The sequence below is a fragment of the Natrix helvetica genome, assembly GCF_964273705.1.
Source record: "Natrix helvetica genome assembly, chromosome: 1".
Lineage (NCBI taxonomy): Eukaryota > Metazoa > Chordata > Lepidosauria > Squamata > Natricidae > Natrix > Natrix helvetica.
This window is the reverse complement of record NC_138548.1, coordinates 201,531,214-201,550,460: the sequence shown is the minus strand read 5'-3', so window position 1 is coordinate 201,550,460 and position 19,247 is coordinate 201,531,214. Positions and strand designations below refer to the sequence as shown.

General features: G+C 45.5%; 1 protein-coding gene across 5 annotated transcripts in view; it reads left to right on the top strand.

Moving 5' to 3' along the window:
* LOC309396543 (dedicator of cytokinesis protein 7-like) overlaps positions 1-19,247 on the top strand; it is a 200,775-nt gene that overhangs the window by 126,826 nt on the left and 54,702 nt on the right. For all 5 annotated transcript variants that reach the window (XM_081961712.1, XM_081961710.1, XM_081961714.1 and 2 more), the window contains 5 exons: positions 4,853-5,023; positions 5,785-5,924; positions 7,323-7,492; positions 11,337-11,488; positions 12,201-12,383. In XM_081961712.1, the coding sequence (XP_081817838.1) occupies positions 4,853-5,023; positions 5,785-5,924; positions 7,323-7,492; positions 11,337-11,488; positions 12,201-12,383 (816 nt within the window). The remainder of the gene's footprint in view (positions 1-4,852; positions 5,024-5,784; positions 5,925-7,322; positions 7,493-11,336; positions 11,489-12,200; positions 12,384-19,247) is intronic.

The following is a 19,247-nucleotide window of genomic DNA, read 5'->3' as shown; positions in this document are numbered from 1 at the left end:
CTCCCATAGGAGGGCGGTTGCAGTTGTTCCACACCAAATGGGAGCAGACCACGTCAGACCAGTGGGTTCTTCAAACGGTCCGCATGGGTCTCACTTTAGAATTCTGGTCCCCCCCTCCCCGCCACTTCATCCGGTGTCCAGTTCCCTCAGGGTTAGTCAAAAGATCCCTCATGGAACAGGAGATAAGGCACCTCAAGGAGATCAGGGCCATAGAACCTGTCCCAGCAGGCCAGGAAGGAAGAGGGTTTTACTCCATCCTGTTTCTGGTCCCCAAAAACTCAGGAGGGTGGAGGGGGATATTAGATCTAAAGAGGTTCAATCACCACGTGACATATCGCAGGTTCAAGATGCAGTCCCTCCAGTCCATCTTGGGGGCATCAGGCCAGGCGATATACTAACGTCCATAGACCTCAAAGAGGCCTACCTCCACATCCCTATCCGCAAAGCCCACCGCAAGTTCCTGAGGTTCTCTTACGCGGGCCTCCATTACCTCCGGGACCACGGGTTCACCATCAACCTGGAAAAAAGTCATCTCGTTCCCACGACCAGACTGAAGCATCTAGGGGCCGTCATCGACACCACCTCGGGCACGGTATCCCTGTCCCCGGAAAGGGTGGCCAGCCTTCGGGAGATGGTCGTTCAGGTGCAGCAGTCACGTCTAGTCAAGGTGGTTCAGCTCTCACAGCTCCTCGGTAAGATGATCTCGTGCCTGTCAATCGTGCCTTGGGCGAGACTTCACTCCCGTCCCCTTCAGTGGCTCCTGCTTCCATATCAAAGAACAAACGAAAGCAGCTCAACAAGACTGATTCCAGTTCCAGCAGAGGTACGTCGCTCTCTAAGTGGTGGTTGTCTCCGGCCCTGTTAAAGGGGTCGCCATTCAAGGAGCCAGTCAGGCTCACCATCACAACGGATGCCAGCCTGTTCGGTTGGGGGGCCCACTGCCACAACCAGCTCGCACAGGGCAGGTGGTCCCCTTCCGAAGCCGCTCACAGCATCAACTGGCTGGAGCTGAGGGCAGTCAGGCTTGCGCTGAAGCGCTTCCAGAGCACTGTTCAGGGCCACCACGTGCGCATCATGACAGACAATGTCGCCACCAAGGCGCACATCAATCGATAGGGGGGAACGAGCTCCAGATCCCTGATGAAGGAGGCGGAGCTCTTGGGTCGATGGGCGGAGAGGTATCTCCTTTCTCTTCAGGCGGAGCACATCTCGGGCACGAGCAACACCCAGGCGGACTGGCTGAGCAGATCCACAGTCGACCACTCGGAGTGGCGTCTACATCCGCTGCTGTTCCAGCAACTGTCCCAGAGGTTCGGCCTCCCGCTGGTGGACCTGTTCGCCACCGCGGCCAACGCGCATCTTCCGCGGTTCTTCACAAGGTTCCACGACCCGAGGGCGGAAGGAGTCAACGCGCTGCACGGCCCGTGGCCGAAAGGTCTGCTTTACGCTTTTCCCCCGCTACCTCTTCTTCCCAGAGTTATCAGGAAGATCCTAGCAGAGGAGGCGGAGGTGCTGCTGGTAGCACCGTACTGGCCCAGGAGAACCTGGTTTGCAGACTTGGTGAGTCTTTCGATCACACCACCGTGGCGGATTCCTCCACAGGACATCTCTCTCAGCCAGGGGGCCCTTCAACATCCAGAACCCCAGTGGCTGCAGCTGGCCGTCTGGCACTTGAGAGGGATCTCCTAAGCAGAGGCAAGTTGTCAGACAAGGTGATTGGCACCATCCAAGCGTCACGACGGCAGTCCACGACGCGCATCTACGACGCCACTTGGAAATCCTTCGCCAGCTGGTGCACGGCTCATGGTACGTCTGCGCCCCTTGCTTCGGTTCCTGTCATCCTGGACTTCCTGCAGGAAGGTTTGGACAAGGGCCTGGCACCTAACACCCTGAGGCGCCAGGCGGCAGCCCTGTCAACCATCCTCTCAGTTGAGGGCTACGCACCTCTTGGCCGGAATCCGACCATCCGCAGTTTCCTCAGGGGAGCGACCAACCTGAGACCCCCAGTGGTCCACAGATACCCATCTTGGGATCTCAATGTAGTGTGCGGTCCCTCATCGGGCCCCCGTTTGAGCCCATTAAGACGGCCAGTCTCAGACACCTCACATTCAAGACGGTTTTTCTGGTCGCTATCACGTCTGCTCATCGCATATCGGAACTGGCTGCCTGTCAGTCAGAGAGGACTTGTGTCTCATTCGTAACGACAGAGTAATCCTGAGGCTGGACCCTTCCTTCAGTCCGAAGGTCAATTCCGGGTTTCATCGGGTGCAGGAGGTGGTCCTTCCGGATTTTTGTCCGCATCCTCGGCACCCGAGGGAAAAGCACTGGCACATGCTGGATGTGCGCAGGACTATTCGCAGATACATCAAGCGCACAGCCAGTTTTCGGAAATCCGAATCTCTATTCGTCTCCTTTCAACCAGCTTCTCAAGGCAAGAAGGTCTCTTCATCTACCATCGGCGGATGGCTGCGAGCCTGCATTGCGCTTGCCCACGTTTTACAGTCCGTTCCTGTGCCTCGCAATATCACAGCACATTCGACTAGAAGCGCCGCCACCACAGCTGCCTGGTCTACACAGGCACCGATTGAAGAGATCTGCAAGGCGGCCACCTGGACTTCTCTGTCTCCATTTGTCCGAAATTACAAACTGGACAGTTTTGCATCAGCGGAAGGGACCTTTGGGAGGCGTGTTCTTCAGGGCATCCATACCAGCGGAGCGACCCTGATGGCTGAGCCTTCCCGCCCTAGTGACAGTTAGCTTGGGCATGTCCCTTCTTTGGACTCTCCAGAGCAGCGCCCTGGAAAATGACCATTGTCTTACCTGAAGGGTCCTTTTCAGGGCGCTGCAACGGAGAGTCCACCCCGCCCTGGGGTCTATTCTCCGCTGGTGTTTGTGAAGTCACAGTGTTGTTTGTTGTTTCTGTTATTGTTGTTGGACTATTTTTGACTTGTTCCATATTAGACTTCCAGTTGAAGTTTCAGCGCGCAACTGTTCCACGTCTTCATTGAATAAATCTGGGGAGAGTCGGCACCAGAGGCGTGGCTTAAAGTTTCAATTCAGTTCTGGGCAGATTGGCTGTGTTTAACCCTTCTTTGGACTCTCCAGAGCAGCGCCCTGGAAAATGACCATTGTCTTACCTGAAGGGTCCTTTTCAGGGCGCTGCAACGGAGAGTCCACCCCGCCCTGGGGTCTATTCTCCGCTGGTGTTTGTGAAGTCACAGTGTTGTTTGTTGTTTCTGTTATTGTTGTTGGACTATTTTTGACTTGTTCCATATTAGACTTCCAGTTGAAGTTTCAGCGCGCAACTGTTCCACGTCTTCATTGAATAAATCTGGGGAGAGTCGGCACCAGAGGCGTGGCTTAAAGTTTCAATTCAGTTCTGGGCAGATTGGCTGTGTTTAACCCTTCTTTGGACTCTCCGTTGCAGCGCCCTGAAAAGGACCCTTCAGGTAAGACAATGGTCATTCTCAGGCAGTAAGATTAATACACAATATTAAATTTGGTGCCTCCTGACCCTAATTCTTTTTCCTTTCCCCATTCCTTACATACGTAAAGAAGTAATAGGGATTCCAGGAGATACTTACCGTATTTTTCAGAGTATAAGACGCACCAAGGTTTTGAAGAGGCAAATAAAGGGGGTGGGGGTTTGCACTCTGCAAACCTCCCCAAAATAGCCCGTTTTTCACGAAAATGGGCCCGTTTTCCCCCCCCAAAAAAGGCATGAATAGTCTTTAGGGGGCTTGCAGCGTGCTCCTGGGGGGTGCCCCTCCCCAAAACAAGCAAAAAATGGCCCATTTTTTGCCAAAACAGGCCCGTTTTTGGTCAAAAAAATTGCATGCATAGCCTTTAGGAGGCTTATAGAGTACTCCTGGGGGTTGGGGGGGGGGAATTGAGCAAACAACGCCCCTTTTTTCACTCATTTCTGCCCTTCCCAGCCCCTAGGAGCGGTCTGAAAGCCTTCTACAGGCTCTGCGTGGCCATTTTGGTGAAGGGGCGGGGCTTCGGGAGGCAAAAAAATGCTGTATTCAGTAGATAAGACGCATCCAGATTTTCAGCCTCTTTTTTAAGGTAAAAAGGTGCCTCTTATAATACAAAAAATATGGTATGTGGAGAAATGGAATTGACTACTAAAACAGGGAGAAGGGCAATAACCAGGAAGCTTGGAATAGAACATTAATAGTTCAACAGTTTTACTATGAATGGCTGCTGATGTTCAGTCATGCTGTTGCTTATTTGTGTATTCATGATCAGGTAGAAGTCCTTTCACCAAAATTGCTTTTTTGAGTTCTTCTAAGTTCATGTTTGTGATACCTATATGCTGCCCAACCATCTTCATCTGGTCTCTTTTCCCATTACTTTTGAGTTTTCTAAGGCTGCTGATACTAATAGGAGATCTTCATGGTGCTGTAGAAGAAGAATCCTTCAGCAATTTATCTTTAAGAATCCAGTATAAAGTCCAACTGTGCCTATCTCGTTTTGCTGTGCACTTGTTTACTTCATTCAATTGTCCTAACTTCATTTTTTTTAAAATAGTTGTGAAATTACCCAATTGTGAAGTGGTACCATTTTTGCACAGAATATTTGGGATCTCATTCTGTGTTCCTTCTCATTCCGCAAACCTAATTCAGACTTTTTACATCTTGCAGAAAAGTTTGTTTACTTGCCGTTTATGGATGCACCTGGAGATAGAGATAGGCCTGTCCATTACATATTTTTGAGCTTCTAATTTAATGGAAAAACTCTTGAATACTGTATGGATGGCTGGGATAATGTTTTTCTGAGCCCAGAAGATGGAGCTGCATCGCTACATTAAGGCTAGGATAATTCAAGGTTTTTTTTCCTACTTCTCCAGATCAATAACTGGCTATTGACCACACAAAACCCCAATGCCCTCATTGCGCTCAGGATGGACTTGATCCGTATCGTCTGCAGCCATGAACATTATGTCACCCTAAATCTTCCCTGCAGTGGCCTCTCCCCTCCTGCTTCCCCTTCTCCCTCCATCTCATCAGCAACTTCCCAGGTAGGTAGAACAGCATGAAATAAAAAGGATGAGAGACAAGAGTTTATTGTTGAAAATCAGGTTCTCCCCTTCAGTACTCTCATCAGAAGTCTCATTGAGAAGTTGCCACTCTGATTACGGAGGTTTCAGTTAGCTGCCAGGTTTTAGGATTTGGATGAATCTGTGAATTTTTCCACTGCTTAAAATAATAGTGAGGCAAGGAGTGATGGTGGAAAAGACTAGTGGCTCAGGGAAAATTTGCCAGAAAAATAGGCCTTTGGGAAATATATAAAAATGGGATATGTTATAATACCTGCATCCCTTAGAGAAAAAGCAAGATATAAAGTAATAGTGTATAAAAAAGGCAAGTAAGGAGCAGGCTAAGGACAGAAATTAACAGAATTGCTATGGATAAGACAAACAGTGACATGAAGTGACAGCAGGATTTTCTTTCCTGGGAAAAGAACGTTATTCTCATATGATGGAAAAGAAGCATTTTCCACTATTGGGGAATGTATACTACTGAGTTATCTGTTCTTGTTTACTGACACTGCTGCAGCCTTCCACCTCCTCTCTCTGTTTCCCTCTACATCCCACTCAATATTGCAAATGATCTCTAAAGGGAGGTGGGGAGTCCCTGAGACGTTCAGACTGAAGTCATAGGTAATAACTGCTGCAAAGGGGTGGCTTGGATTGCACCCTTTGCTTTGCATTCATGATAACAGAAATTACTCAAGGTGTAGTTTTACCTGGTTTTTCATCGGGACCTCCTCTTTGTGCAGAGTTCAGCATTCTCCAGCCACACACAGGACCAGCGAGTGGCCAGCATGTTTGAGCTCTCTATAGCTTTTCGCCAACAGCACTTCCTGGCAGGCTTGGTGTTGATGGAGCTGGCACTCATCCTGGAACCTGATGCAGAGGGGTAGGTATGAGCTAGTGGGGAAACAGAAACCTTATGGTGCATTTGTCCTCCTCCATTCCCTGACCACCGTGGCCAAAAATGGGATTTATTATCTTCCGCTCCTTCAAACTAGAAATTAGTGTAAAACAATGTGTCTTAACTTTGTTTATGGAGAGTCTCAGTCATCCAGGTCATGGTTGTCCCAAAGGTGCTTTTTCAAGAAGCAACTTGACATTCTGTTTTTTCTTTGAAGACATTTTGCTTCTTATCCAAGAAGCTTCTTCAGCTTCAGTGTTTGAACTTCGTTAATTTTAATGTGTGTGGACTACAATTACCAGCATGCTAATTAGGAAATTCTGTGGGTTGAAAATTCATGCATCTTAAAATTGCCAAGGTTGAGAAAACCCCTCCTCTGAAACCATCAAGGCAGATAACAGAAAACCCCGATGCCCTGCCTACCTGGATTCTTCATTTTGCCCTCCTTCTTAAGTGTAACCCAGGGCCACTAAAAGACTATCCATCTTTGGTCAAGGAGAGAATTTGCAGTGAAATGAGCTGAAGAAGATTCTTGGATGAGAAGTGAAATGTCTTCAAAGAAAAAACAGAAAGTCCAGTTGTTGTCTTGAAAAAGCACCTTTGGGATAGTGAAATGTGTGTGTTTTATCTTTTCCTGCAAATGTCAAAGTTCCGTCTGAGACAGTGCATCACTGAATAAAACAAATCGCAGAAAAGAGACATTGAAATAGAAAACAAGCTTTTGTCTCCTTTTACCTTCTGCTCACCGCTTATGACAGATTTCCTGCCAGAGAGGCTACTTATGATCTGAGATTAGGACTGTCCAGATACAAACTAGAGCCTTACAGATGAGTCCCTTCGGGGAGAGGGGGCGGTCTATAAATCCTGGAAAATAAAATAAATAAATAAATATTATCCAGACCAGAAACTGCAGCTTACTTGAATTGAGCTTACATTTAGCCAGCAACTTGTTATGACATTAGTGAAGTAATACTGAAAGAGCCATTCCTTGTATATGTGCAGGAGGCCATTCCCATTAAAATCTTCTGAATTGTGTGTGACCCCAGCCATGCAGTTTTTGGGGCAACCTTATGGAAGTGGTTTTGATTTCTGAACCTGACTGTAGCCTGGCTTTCCTTGATAGTTTTCTATTCACAATTGATCCAGGCCTGACACTGCTTAGCTTCCTACTCCAGAAAGGGTCAGCCTGGTGCTGCAGGTCTGTGAATATTTTTTTTTTATTACTTCCTTATGGCAATTGGCCTTCTAGAATGAGGGAAGGTCTTGGATGCTTCTTTATTACCCTATGGACAATGACCAGCATTTTCCTCTGTCCATGGAGGAGTGAAATAAATAGCAGTATTTTATGTTTCTGTTCTAAAAATCTTTCCCTCCCTCTATCAGGGCATTCTTCCTCCACAAGAAAGCCATCTGTACTCTGCACAACCTGCTGTGCAGTCATGACTCTGATATCCGCTACAGGGACCCTACTGTGCGAGCCCAAGTCGCTCAGCTCTATTTGCCTCTGATTGGCATCATCATGGATGCTCTACCACAGCTCTATGACTTTACAGGTAAGGCCAGGAGTGAGGGGTGGATAGTAACCCATGAAACTGCAAGTGTGTGCAGACTCTGCCAAAGGAGACTACTTTTCTAGACCATTGTTGCCAGTGGCAAGTCTGCTGTCCTCAGGTCTTTAAGTAGTTAGTATATTAGCTTCACTACAGCCAGATTATTAAGTCAAATTGAAATATCAAAAAAACTATGTTGTTGGTGCATTTTAATGTGTTACCAACAGAGAAGCAGTAGAAAATTCCATATGAAAATCAGCTCCATCCATGCAGACCTTTTGAAACATATAGTGTTTTCTAAAAAGAAATCCATACTCTTTATATGATTCCCTAAATAGTTAATTTTCTGGAGCACTAACATTTGTTATCTTTGGACTTGTCATAAAATCAGAATGACTTAATCTAAATGTTTCTCAATTTTGTTAAATTGCCTGTAATTTCAAACAGAATTGATTAGCATTGATGTTTTATTTTTTGTAATGTTGGTTTTTAATAATTTTATAATCATGTGATTCATATATTCTTGGTCTTTTACTATAAAGCAGTGAACAAAATTTATAGAGAATCAGCTGACCAATGAGGTCCCCCTGTCCTGGTATATCAGAGTCAAAATGTGTGGAAGAAGTTGTTCTCCTTCTAAACAGGAATGCTTTATATTTACAACTAGTGATATACACCTTTACTCCCTGATTTGTTCAGCCATTTTGTTATAATGATCATTACAAAAAAGCCAGACCAAGTTGACTTTTTGATAGCTTTGCTTTCTACATCTAACCAAATAGTTTAAAGCTGCTACTTTTATAGCCATTATATTTCAAAGATTAAAATCACAGACTTTCTTTATATTATATTCTGCTTGTAATCTCTTTGACAATCTGTTATAGCTTCTTTTTTTTTCAAATCTTCTGTTTCTGATGTTTGTTCTGATTTTTCAGTTAAATCATTGGTGATAGGTACAAATTGATGTCATTGATTCTAACATACAGATGATAAATGTCAGCATTAATAATATATTTTATATTTTTTCTGTATTGTTCATTTCTTTGTATTAAAGGATCTTTTTGATACATGGAAAGCAATGTGTAAAATTAAAATCAAACCTGTTAATACATTATGATTTGCCAGACATTAAAATAGGGACATGATCATTTCACATAAATGGCTACATCCATCTTCCTTCCTTCCTTCCCTCTTTTTCTTAATTAATGCATGTATTTGTAATTTCCGCTGTCACTAAATAATGTTTTTTTCACTGATGGTAACAGAAACTCTGTTTGTCGCATAAACAACTATAAAATCTATTGAGCAAATACAATAGACTGGCTTTTTTAAAAACAGTGATCAATTTTTCATTATAAAACCTATTAAAATTTCAGTTACCTCAGAAAACAAACTGGAGATGAATACGGTGTTTCCCCCCAAATAAGACCCAAACAAAAAATAAGCCCTAGCATGATGTTCGTAATATAAGCCCTACCCCAAAATAAGCCCCAGTTAAGATTGTTAGCCCTTGAGGGAGCGTGGCCAGCACAGGAGGCAGCAATTGTGCGAGGGCCGACGATATCCGGCAGCAGCCCTAACCCACCGACCCCTTGGCCAGTGCACTCTGGGTCTGCACAGCCCGCGCATCACAGGGGAATCCAAGCACTGTGACTGCCTGGCCCTCCAAGCAGTCAGTGGAGGCAGAGGCGCACGAGGGGGGCACATGATCCGGACATGCTGCGTGGCTACCGGTCCCATCATGGGCAAGCAAAGACAGACAATGGGACAGAGTGGGCAGCCAGCTGCATGGTGCATCTGGGAGGCCCATCATGTGCCTCCCCTTCTGTGCCTCTGCCTCTACCTGCTGTTTGGAGGGCCAGCCCAGCAGTCACAGCGCTCAGGTTCACCTGCGCTGCATGAGCTGTTCAGCCCCAGAGTGCGCCAGACAAGTGGCCAGCGGGCTGAAGTTGATGCAGGACAGAGTCGGCCCCCATGTGCTCTCCACCTTTTGTGCGTGCACCAAGGGTGGGGTACCTGGCTGGGCTGAGCAGGGGTGGTGGGGGCTAATCCCTCACCAACACCCTGATACTGTTTTCCCCTAAAATAAGCCCTAATGCGTCTTTTGGAGCCAAAAAATAAATAAGACTGGGTCTTATTTTCAGGGAAACATGGTAACTGTGCATCCTATGCCAGATTTATTTTGTGAAGAATACAATAGCTTAAGCAGAATTAAAGCCAGTATTATTGAAGGAATGACCACTGAGAAATGGAGCAAGAGACTAGTGAAATAGCAAACAAGAATATTACAAAGGAAGGAAGATTTGGAAAGGAAGCTGAAGAATATTAGAGCTTAAAGAACGTAACAAGTTCTGGGGCTTGTTCTAGGAATCTCATGGCTTGATTGTGGAACCTGATCATTAGGCTTTAGGATTGGGTGAACTCAGATATTTGAGCTTGGGGAATGAAATATAGATCTGCCCTGCTTAAACCCTATAGTTGAAAACAAGTTGAGGTCTCTTGGGATTGCCTGGATGTGCTTCCTCTGTTCTCACCCATGATTTTCGACTCCAAGAATTCTGTAATGGCCCTATTGGCTTCAGAATGTTGGGAACTGAAGTCCTTGCATGGCACTCACACTGGCAAAACCTGGATTGTCCCTACATTTGTCCTTTGGAATAGTATTTCTCCTGAGATGGATATGACTGCTGACCTTAAGAAGCTTTTAAAAAACCTGTTTCTACGTATCGGCCATGGCAATTTATGTACGTACGTGTGCATTTGAGATTTAATTATTTTAACTTGCCATAGTGGGATATTATACTTTTTGCACGGTTTCTTGAGTCATTTGTCAATTGAGCAGCCTTATAAATAAAACAAATCAATAAAGAAAATGTTGAATTTGCTTGCCTGGGTTTACTTGGTCAGCATTGTAGAACTTGTTGGTTATTGAGTTTGCTTTCATCCAGATTCTAGCAGTCCCAGGCTTGGTTATATCAGTACCTTTTCTTCCAAACACCAATTTATTGTTCTAACAACAATGTTTGGCCTTTACTTAATTTTGGTGTACAATTTCATTGTGTTTTTACAATATTTAAATCAGCAGATGATTTGTTAATTTTTGTTAGCTGCTTTCGGTATCTAAACCCTGCGGGATCGCATCCTCCCACACACATCCCTGCGGCCAATTCGCTCTCACAGAGAGGGGCTTCTCCTGGTGCCGTCCACTAGGCAATGCCAACGGGCGACACCGAGGAGTAGGGCCTTCTCTGTGATGGGCCCAACCCTCTGGAATGACCTCCCCCCCGACATTAGAACCACTACTGACCTCCGCTCCTTCCGTCAGAAACTGAAGACTCACCTGTTCCGACTGGCTGGTTTGGCATAATTACAACGTCTACCTCCTGGCATACACATTTTTATTGGTTTTTAGAGGGATTGTCTCTTTTAAACTTAATCTTACAGGATATTGGGATTTTAATATTGTATATTCTGCTTTATTTACTTAGCCGTACAGTTTGGCATATTTTTTATCCTCCTCATATATACGTATATATGTATCTATTTATTTAATAATTTTAATTTGTTGTATTTTTGATACGGACTGTACACCGCCCCGAGTCCCTTTCGGGAGAGGGGGCGGTCTATAAGAGCTAATAAATAAATAAATAAATAAATAAATAAATAAATAAATAAATAAATAAATAAATAAATAAATAAATAAATAAATAAATAAATAAATAAATAAATAAATAAAGTTTTGTTTCTGTTTTGTTTTCATAGATGGAACCCAATTAAAGTGGCTGATTGGGTGGAAAAAAATATTTTTCCTTCTATCACTCAAACACGAGTCAATTCTGTTTTACAGAGAACCACCTCCAGAGAGGGCGGCTTGCTTCTGTGATGGTTGATGATGGAGATGGAGATGGCAGCACCATTAACCAGTCAGTTGCCATGGCCATTGCGGGCTCTCCTTTGCCTCATATCCATCGGCCTACGGTCTTCCAAATGCCATCAGTGGTGAGTGTCTATTGATCTTGGGAAATGGGAGCATACAGTAGAACAGAATCCAGGTTTAAGAGGGTGGAGAATTCCTGCACATCTGGATTTGAAGCGTCACAATTTCCACCTTTGAGGAAATTTTCTCTCAGAGATGAGACCATGTGCATCTCAGATTTGTACCTCTCCAGTGCCTTGAATCCAACCACACAAGGACTCTTTATATCCACAGGTCTCAGGAAAAAATCCAACAGACAGATAGCAACATGCCCTCTCAGCAGCCTTCTCATACTCACCTGCACAGGCTGAATATTATGGGACAACCCAGAATAAAAGGCTCTCAAATGCCAAGCTAGGGAGCGGCCCCTGAGAATACATCTTACTGTGCATATCCTTTGATAAAAACAGTATCTTGAGCAAACTTGAACCAAGCTTCAGAAAAAGCATTATAAGCAAAAAAAAGGCATTGCGGGTCATTTATTCTGGATGGCATCTAAAAGCTGTAGAAGAGATAAGAAGCTGCCAGGTACCATGTTAGTTCACGCAAGCTAGTCTATTCTTTTTGGTTGTGACTGGCAGTATACTTCAGGTTCCAGCCAGGAGTTTTCTGTTCCCCCCTCCTTTGGATGGTAGCACTTCTTCCAATTAGAATAGATTAGATCAATGAAATCCTATCATGTTTAGAGTTTGTTCATGAACTGTTTGCTGGGCTTTTTTTTTTTTTTGTCTGCAGCCTCCCCGCCAGTACAGCATGTTGTCTGCTGAGGCAAGTCGCAATCTGCTGGTTTGTCTTCTGTGGGTACTGAAGAATGCTGATGGGGCTTTGCTACATCGTTGGCTGGCTGACCTCTCAGCTTTCCATGTGAACCGTCTACTTGATTTACTCTACCTCTGTGTCTCCTGCTTTGAATACAAGGTTAGAAGAAGCTTGAGAATTACAATATTTTGATTCTCCAGGGTCCTCCCACTTTTTTAGACTCAGTTCTATCCGAACTGGCTGTGCTAACTGCTTTCTCCTCAACTTTCGTAGATATAATTACTTTTAATTGGATATTTTTCTAAATTTCACCTAAATTACATCCAAACTGGGAAGAATTAGTGGATAGCTCCTCAGAGCTAAGTCTCTCAATTAGCCCCGGGCTTCTTGGACAGACTCACCAGGGCTTCTTCGAGGCTTCTGCCTTCTGAGCTTACCGGCAATTCAGAGGCTCTCCTGCAAGCAGCGCCTCCCAGCAACGGCCGTTGGAGGCTCCGCTCAGCACTGCCACCTCTGCTGGCTTCCGGGCCTTTCCCTCGTGCCGCCAAGCCCACAGCTGCCTCCACGCGACGCCAAAGCTGCCAGCAGCCGCCAAAGCTGCCAGCAGCCACAAAAGAACCAGCAGCAGCCGCCAACGCTGCCAGGAAGCACCACCGCTGCCGCCCCTCAGCGCTCCTGCCTCCACCGGATCGCCGCTGCTGCTCTCCTCAGCCTCTCTTCAGGGCCTTCGACATCCTCCCTCGTTCTGCGGCCTTGGCTACCTCGTGGCGCCTGGCCCATAGGCTCTGAAGCCTCAGTGGCCATTTTGTTTTGGTGCGAAGATCTGCGGTGGCTATTTTGGGCACTTCAGGGAGTTGTGAGTACAGACCATGACCTCATCTCCTGCCCCTGAGCCACAGGTGCCTCTACCCACCAACGAGACCCCTTCTTCTGGGACCTACAGACGCAGGCCTGCCCCAGAAGCCTCCCTCATGGAGCCCTCTCCCAAGGCCCCCAGGGAGTCCCATAGGGGTGCAGCCAAGCCACAGGCAAAGGACAGTGCCATCCAGGTTCCTCCCAGCAAGGCCAAGACCAACCACACTGAACCCCATCTATTTCAGGCCCAGAGGCCTACTCAGCCTAGTCTTCCTCCTGACCTATCCTCTGATTCGGAGGATGACCTCTCCCTTGCTGCATCCATCATTCAACCTGAGGATGCCAGGGGCCCAAGCGATCTTGCCTGCAGTGGGGACGAATCTGAGGGTGGCAGGAGCATCACTCCAGATGAGGAGCCCCTCTACCAGGAGGAAATTTCCCCTCCTTCCCGCCGCCGCCGCTCTTACTCACCTGGCATGGAAGACATGATATCTGAGGCCATTGAACGTGGCATAGCAGCTGCCCTTAAACATAGGTCTTCTAACCACTCTACTCTACGCAGGTCTGCTTCTTCCTCTGGTTCCAGACGCAGGGATGGTGATCTCTCGGCTTCTTCATCGCAGGAGCTTCTGGGCACATCCAGTCACCCTTCGGTTTTTGGCGAAGAGGAATGTCCGGCAAGAGATTCCGATCTCTCGGAAGACGAGGGTCTTCCTCCTGACCCACCTGCATTTGTCGGTTTGTTCAAACCTGCTGTCTTTCGCTCTCTCCTCTTTAAGTTCAAGAGAATCGCTGGCATCCCTTCCCCTAAAGCACCTCAAGGAACAGAAGCGGACAAGGTGGACACTACTTACCCCCTCTTCATCCAGCCTAAGGTGGAAAAGGAGGTGATTCTGTCTCCCAGACTCTTCATAGACGTGGCCCAGAACCAATGGGCATCACCAGGTACAGGTCCCCTCCCCAATACCTTGGACAAGCGCCTGTATAACGTGGGACCAGAACTCACCAAGGCTTTAGAGGTACCTTCTATCGACTTACCTATAATTGGCCTTTCTTCTCCCAACGCAGCCTCAGCAGCTCCTGAGGAGGCTCTTCGCCCCAAAGACAAGAGAGTAGAACAAACTCTGGTCAAGAGTCACCAGGCCTCAGCTTGGGCTGTTAGGGCAAGTACCTCTGCTTCACTCTTTAGTCGCTCTGCTGTCTTATGGCTAAGGCAACTCCAAGTGAGGCTCCTGGCCAGGGATTTTAGGGCTCGCAGGGATATTAACAAAATAAAGGCGGCCCTAGAATACACTGCAGATGCTTCCTTGGACGCGGTTCGTTTTGCGTCCAAAGCCATAGCATCCTCCATCTCCACCCATCGCCTGCTTTGACTAAAGCAGTGGCAGGCGAAAGTCCATGCCAAGGGGAGGCTTGCCTTCTCTCCCTATTCTTCACCTCTTCTCTTTGGGACCCCATTGGATCCTCTATTGGTAGAGTCCAAGGATAAGCGGAAGTTTTTGCAGCCGGCCACTAAGAAACGAGGGCGGCAGTCAATTCTTTTATCGCAGGCAGCCCTTTCGGGGTCAGAATGGAAGTTCCTCCAGCTCCCATCCACAATGTCAGGCTCCCCCCAGACAGGTCCCCTCCTTTTCCAACAGATCAGGCAGAAACAGCCAGAGATTCCAGCCCAGAAAGTCATTCAGGGACAATACCAACTGATCCTACAAGAGGCAGAAGTGACTGCCTGGAGGATCTCCCCATAGGGGGACGTCTGTCAACCTTCGCAGATCGTTGGGACGACATCACCAACGACACGTGGGTCAGGTCCACGATCAGATTCGGCCTTCTCTTGGATTTGCGCTCCAGCCCTCCGAACCACTTTGTCCCATGCTCCATATCCAGGGACCCTCAAAAGAGGCTCCTAGTAGAGCAGGCCATCCATCATCTGCTCCTCATTTGGGCCATTCAACCTGTGCCTCCAGGCCAGATGGGACGGGGGTTGTACTCTCGTCTCTTTATCGTGCCGAAGTCTTCGGGGGGCTGGAGAGCGATCCTCGATCTCAAATTCTTAAATCGATTCATCAGGTACAGGAGGTTCAAAATGCACTCTCTCCTGTCAATTCTAGAGAGAGTATACAAACACGATCTTCTAACATCAGTGGACCTCATGGAGGCTTACCTCCACGTACCCATTCACAAACAACACAGACAGTTCCTCCGATTTTATCGGGCCTTTCCCTTCGGGCTATCATCAGCCCCAAGGATCTTCACCAAGCTCCTGTCAGTCGTAGCAGCTCACTTACGTGCCAGACCCATTCGGATCTTTTGCTACCTGGATGACATCAGGTCACGCACCCAGCCTTGCGGGATCTTCAAGACACCTTGCAGGTGCTTCAGGAGGTGGGATTCTCCATCAATCAGAGGAAAAGCCACCTTGCTCCCACCTCTTGTCTAGTACACTTGGGAGCCCTCATCGACTCCGCTCAGGGGAAGGTCTTCCTGTCTCGGGAATGACAGATCAGCCTCAGGGAATTAGCTTCCAAGGTACGGAGGAGACAGCAGGCCCCTCTTCTCCAGCTGTTTCAACTCTGGGGAAGATGGTCTCTTGCTTCTCCATCGTCCCTTGGGCGCGGCTTCACAGCCGCTGCCTCCAGTGGTTTCTTCTGCCTTTCCAGAACACCAACAGCAGCTGTTCCCTAGAGAAAGTCAGGTTGACTCCAGAGGTCCTTCACTCTCTGGACTGGTGGATTTCCCCGGCCATCTCTCAGGGTTCCCTCTTTAGGGAACCACTTCATCTCGTAGTTACGACGGACGCGAGTTTGACGGGTTGGGGCGCTCACCTGGAGGATCAGATAGCTCAGGGTCTCTGGTCCGACTCTGACCTTTCCCACAGTATGAATTGGCTAGAGTTGAGGGGCATCCATCCAGCTCTCCTTCAGTTCCAATCTTCAATTCGCAACACACATGTACTAATTTGGACAGACAACACAACAGCCAAGCCGCATGTCAACCGCCAGGGGGATGAGAGTGGCTTCCCTCATGGAGTCTGCCTTTCACCTAGGGATCTGGGCGGAAACCAACCTTCTCTCTCTCCACGCCGAACACATCTCGGGCTCCAACAACACCAGAGCAGACTGGTTGAGCTGCACAACAACCGATCCTGTGGAGTGGACCCTCAACCTTCGCATCTTCAAACAGCTGTCGACCAGGTACGGGACCCCGGTGCTAGATCTCTTTGTAATGGCATCCAACAATGAGCTGCCCAGGTACCTGTCTCGCTACACGACACCACGCGCAGAAGGGACGGACGCCTTGAGGTGCAGGTGGCCCCACGGTCTCCTGTATGCCTTTCCTCCCTTCTCCCTGATACAGAGGGTCATTCAGAAAATGATAGAGGAAGAGGCCGAACTCATCTTACTCGCCCCCTATTGGTTCGCGGACCTAGTCAACCTCTCAATGGGCCCAGAGTGGCGTCTTCCCCTGATCACCAGGGATCCATCCACCATCCCGACCTATCTTGGCTCCGCCTAACCGCATGGAGGCTGAGCGGGAAGTCTTGAGGGCGGCAAAACTTTCTGAGACTGTAATCCTAACTATTCAGGCTTCTCGATGCCCGGCCACTAATAGAATCTACGAATCAACGTGGCAGACTTTCAGCACATGGTGCCTCTCTAAAGAGGTTTCGCCCCTGGAGGCTTCGGTTCCCCAGGTTTTGGAGTTCCTGCAACAGGGACTAGATAAAGGACTTGTGCTTAACACCTTACAGAGGCAGGTTTCGGCTCTCTCTTCGGTTCTCTCTCTTCACCGAAATGAGCCTCTCTCCTTGCGCCCTCATGTACGCCGGTTCTTCTTTTTTTCAGAATTTTTTTTATTGTTTTAATTAAACAAAAACACAAAAAAACCATTCTTCATTGCATCTTGTAGAAAGCATGTCGATTGGTTACAAATAAATTTCGTGTGTTACTATACATCCTTCATATTTTTAATTTACATTTTAAGATCGAAAATCTTTATGTATTTTACCATCAGTATACCATCATTCTCGTTTAGCTATAATTATTTAAACATGTTTTTATCTAGAATCATTTGTATTTAAAGACACAACCACCTACTGGCATTCATTAGCTATTCCTATAAACCTCCAATAATTACCCTTTTATAGCATATTCCCTTTTTTTTCCAACTCACTATTTAAGGCTTATATCTAATTGCTTTTACCAATGCCAAGACATATAAAAATCATTAAACATTGTCCATTAACATTTCCTTATTGTTATTATAGTTATCTAAAGAAAAAAAATTGTTTTTGTCATTTATATCACATCTCCTCCCCTCCAACCAAAGAAAAATTTCATCTTTATAATAAAATCTAAACAAAAGTTTGTTAGTAAAGTTTATAAGTGCCCAAGAAAAATTACATCTTTATAATAAAATCTAAACAAAAATATATTAGTGAAATTAATAAATCTTTTCCCCAGGTCGCAATTTACAGTATATATCCAAATTATTTTTACTAATTGAGATTATTATTTCATTATTATTGTCATAATGAGTTATTAATTAATGAATAAACATTTTAAAGAAAACATTCTAAAAGTGTCTAAGAAATCGTACTTATTAATCACCAAAGGTTAACTATTTTTGAGTTATCAACCTTCATTATCAGCCTGTGTCTTTCCAGTAACAAAACAGTCTTATCTCTTTAGCCAGTTGTTGCGTCAATTCTCTTATAAACTTCTTTATAAAGTTTTTAAAAACTTCTCTCCGCACTTTTTTGCTTGAAAGATCTCTCATATAGTCTTGTTGCCCTTGAACTGGTATTAAAATTAACATGTCTTTGATTATCAGATGTCTTTCTAAAGTTGTTTCTCTTCTTAATTCCATCATCAAATCCATATCTTGACAGGAGGGGTAGAGCTCCAGATCATCAAGTATATAATAATAATCAGATTCACTTTTCCATGTTTCCTCCTTTCCACTTTCACTCATAGGTGCTCCATTATTAGGTTCATCTGTTATCTTGTCTTTATCTTCTATATCTTCACTCTCTTTAATTTTTGAGGCTCCAGTCCCTTCATCTTTTATTCAGCCAGACAATAATCTATTCAACTTCTTATCAAACCTCTCAAATCCTTCCAATATCTTTAGAATTCCACCCAAAAAATCCTGGTAACTTAGGGTTTCTTCATCTGTATATAAATGCATATTTCCCAGAAGAAAAGAGAAAGTTAGAAAATTGGAAAAATATTCAACTATCACTCATGGGACATGTAACGACAATTAAAATGAATATTTTGCCAAGAATCTTATTCCTGTTGCAAGCCGCACCTATTAATCTGGGTAAAAAATTCTTTCAAGAATTAAACAAAATAACCGCTAGGTTTATTTTGCAGGGACCAAAAGCGAGGATTAAACTAAAGTCAATGCAAGACAGCAAGGAGAGGGGAGGTTTAGCATTACCAAATTGGGATCTATACGCAACAGCAGTAACAATAACATGGGTGAAGGACTGGATAGAGCTAAAGAATAAAAGAATTTTGACCTTGGAAGACCATGATTTGCAAGCAGGCTGGCATACTTTCCTATGGGATGATAAAAATAAAGCGCACAAATACTTTCAAAATCATTTAATTAGAAGAGCGTTATTGCAAAAATGGCTCAAAATAAAAAAAAATCCACTATGTGAAAATTCCGAATTGGCTATCACTGACAGAAAGGACGACCCATCCAAATTTTATAGATATAGAGACTTAATTGATAGACAGGGAAAGTTAAAAACAATTGAAGAATTACCAGAACAGAACATGAAAGTTGACTGGCTAACTTACCTTCAAATCAAAGCTAAATACAATAAAGATACCAAATTATATGACATTGAAACAGAACCACACGAATTGGATAAAATTATTCAAAAATTATTCAAAGCTCAGATAGATGATAGGGAGAATATATAAATTTCTCCTGAAGTATAAAATGGAAGAGGAAATTGTGAAAGAACAAATGATAAAATGGGCACAGAACTTTGGCTATAATATTGAATTAGACAAATGGGAAAAAGTTTGGGGAACAAACTTAAAAATGACATTATCAGTTGCATACAAGGAAAACCAGTACAAAATGTTTTATAGATGGCACCTGGCACCAACAAGGTTAGCTAAAATCTCAACAACTACCTCCCCAAAATGT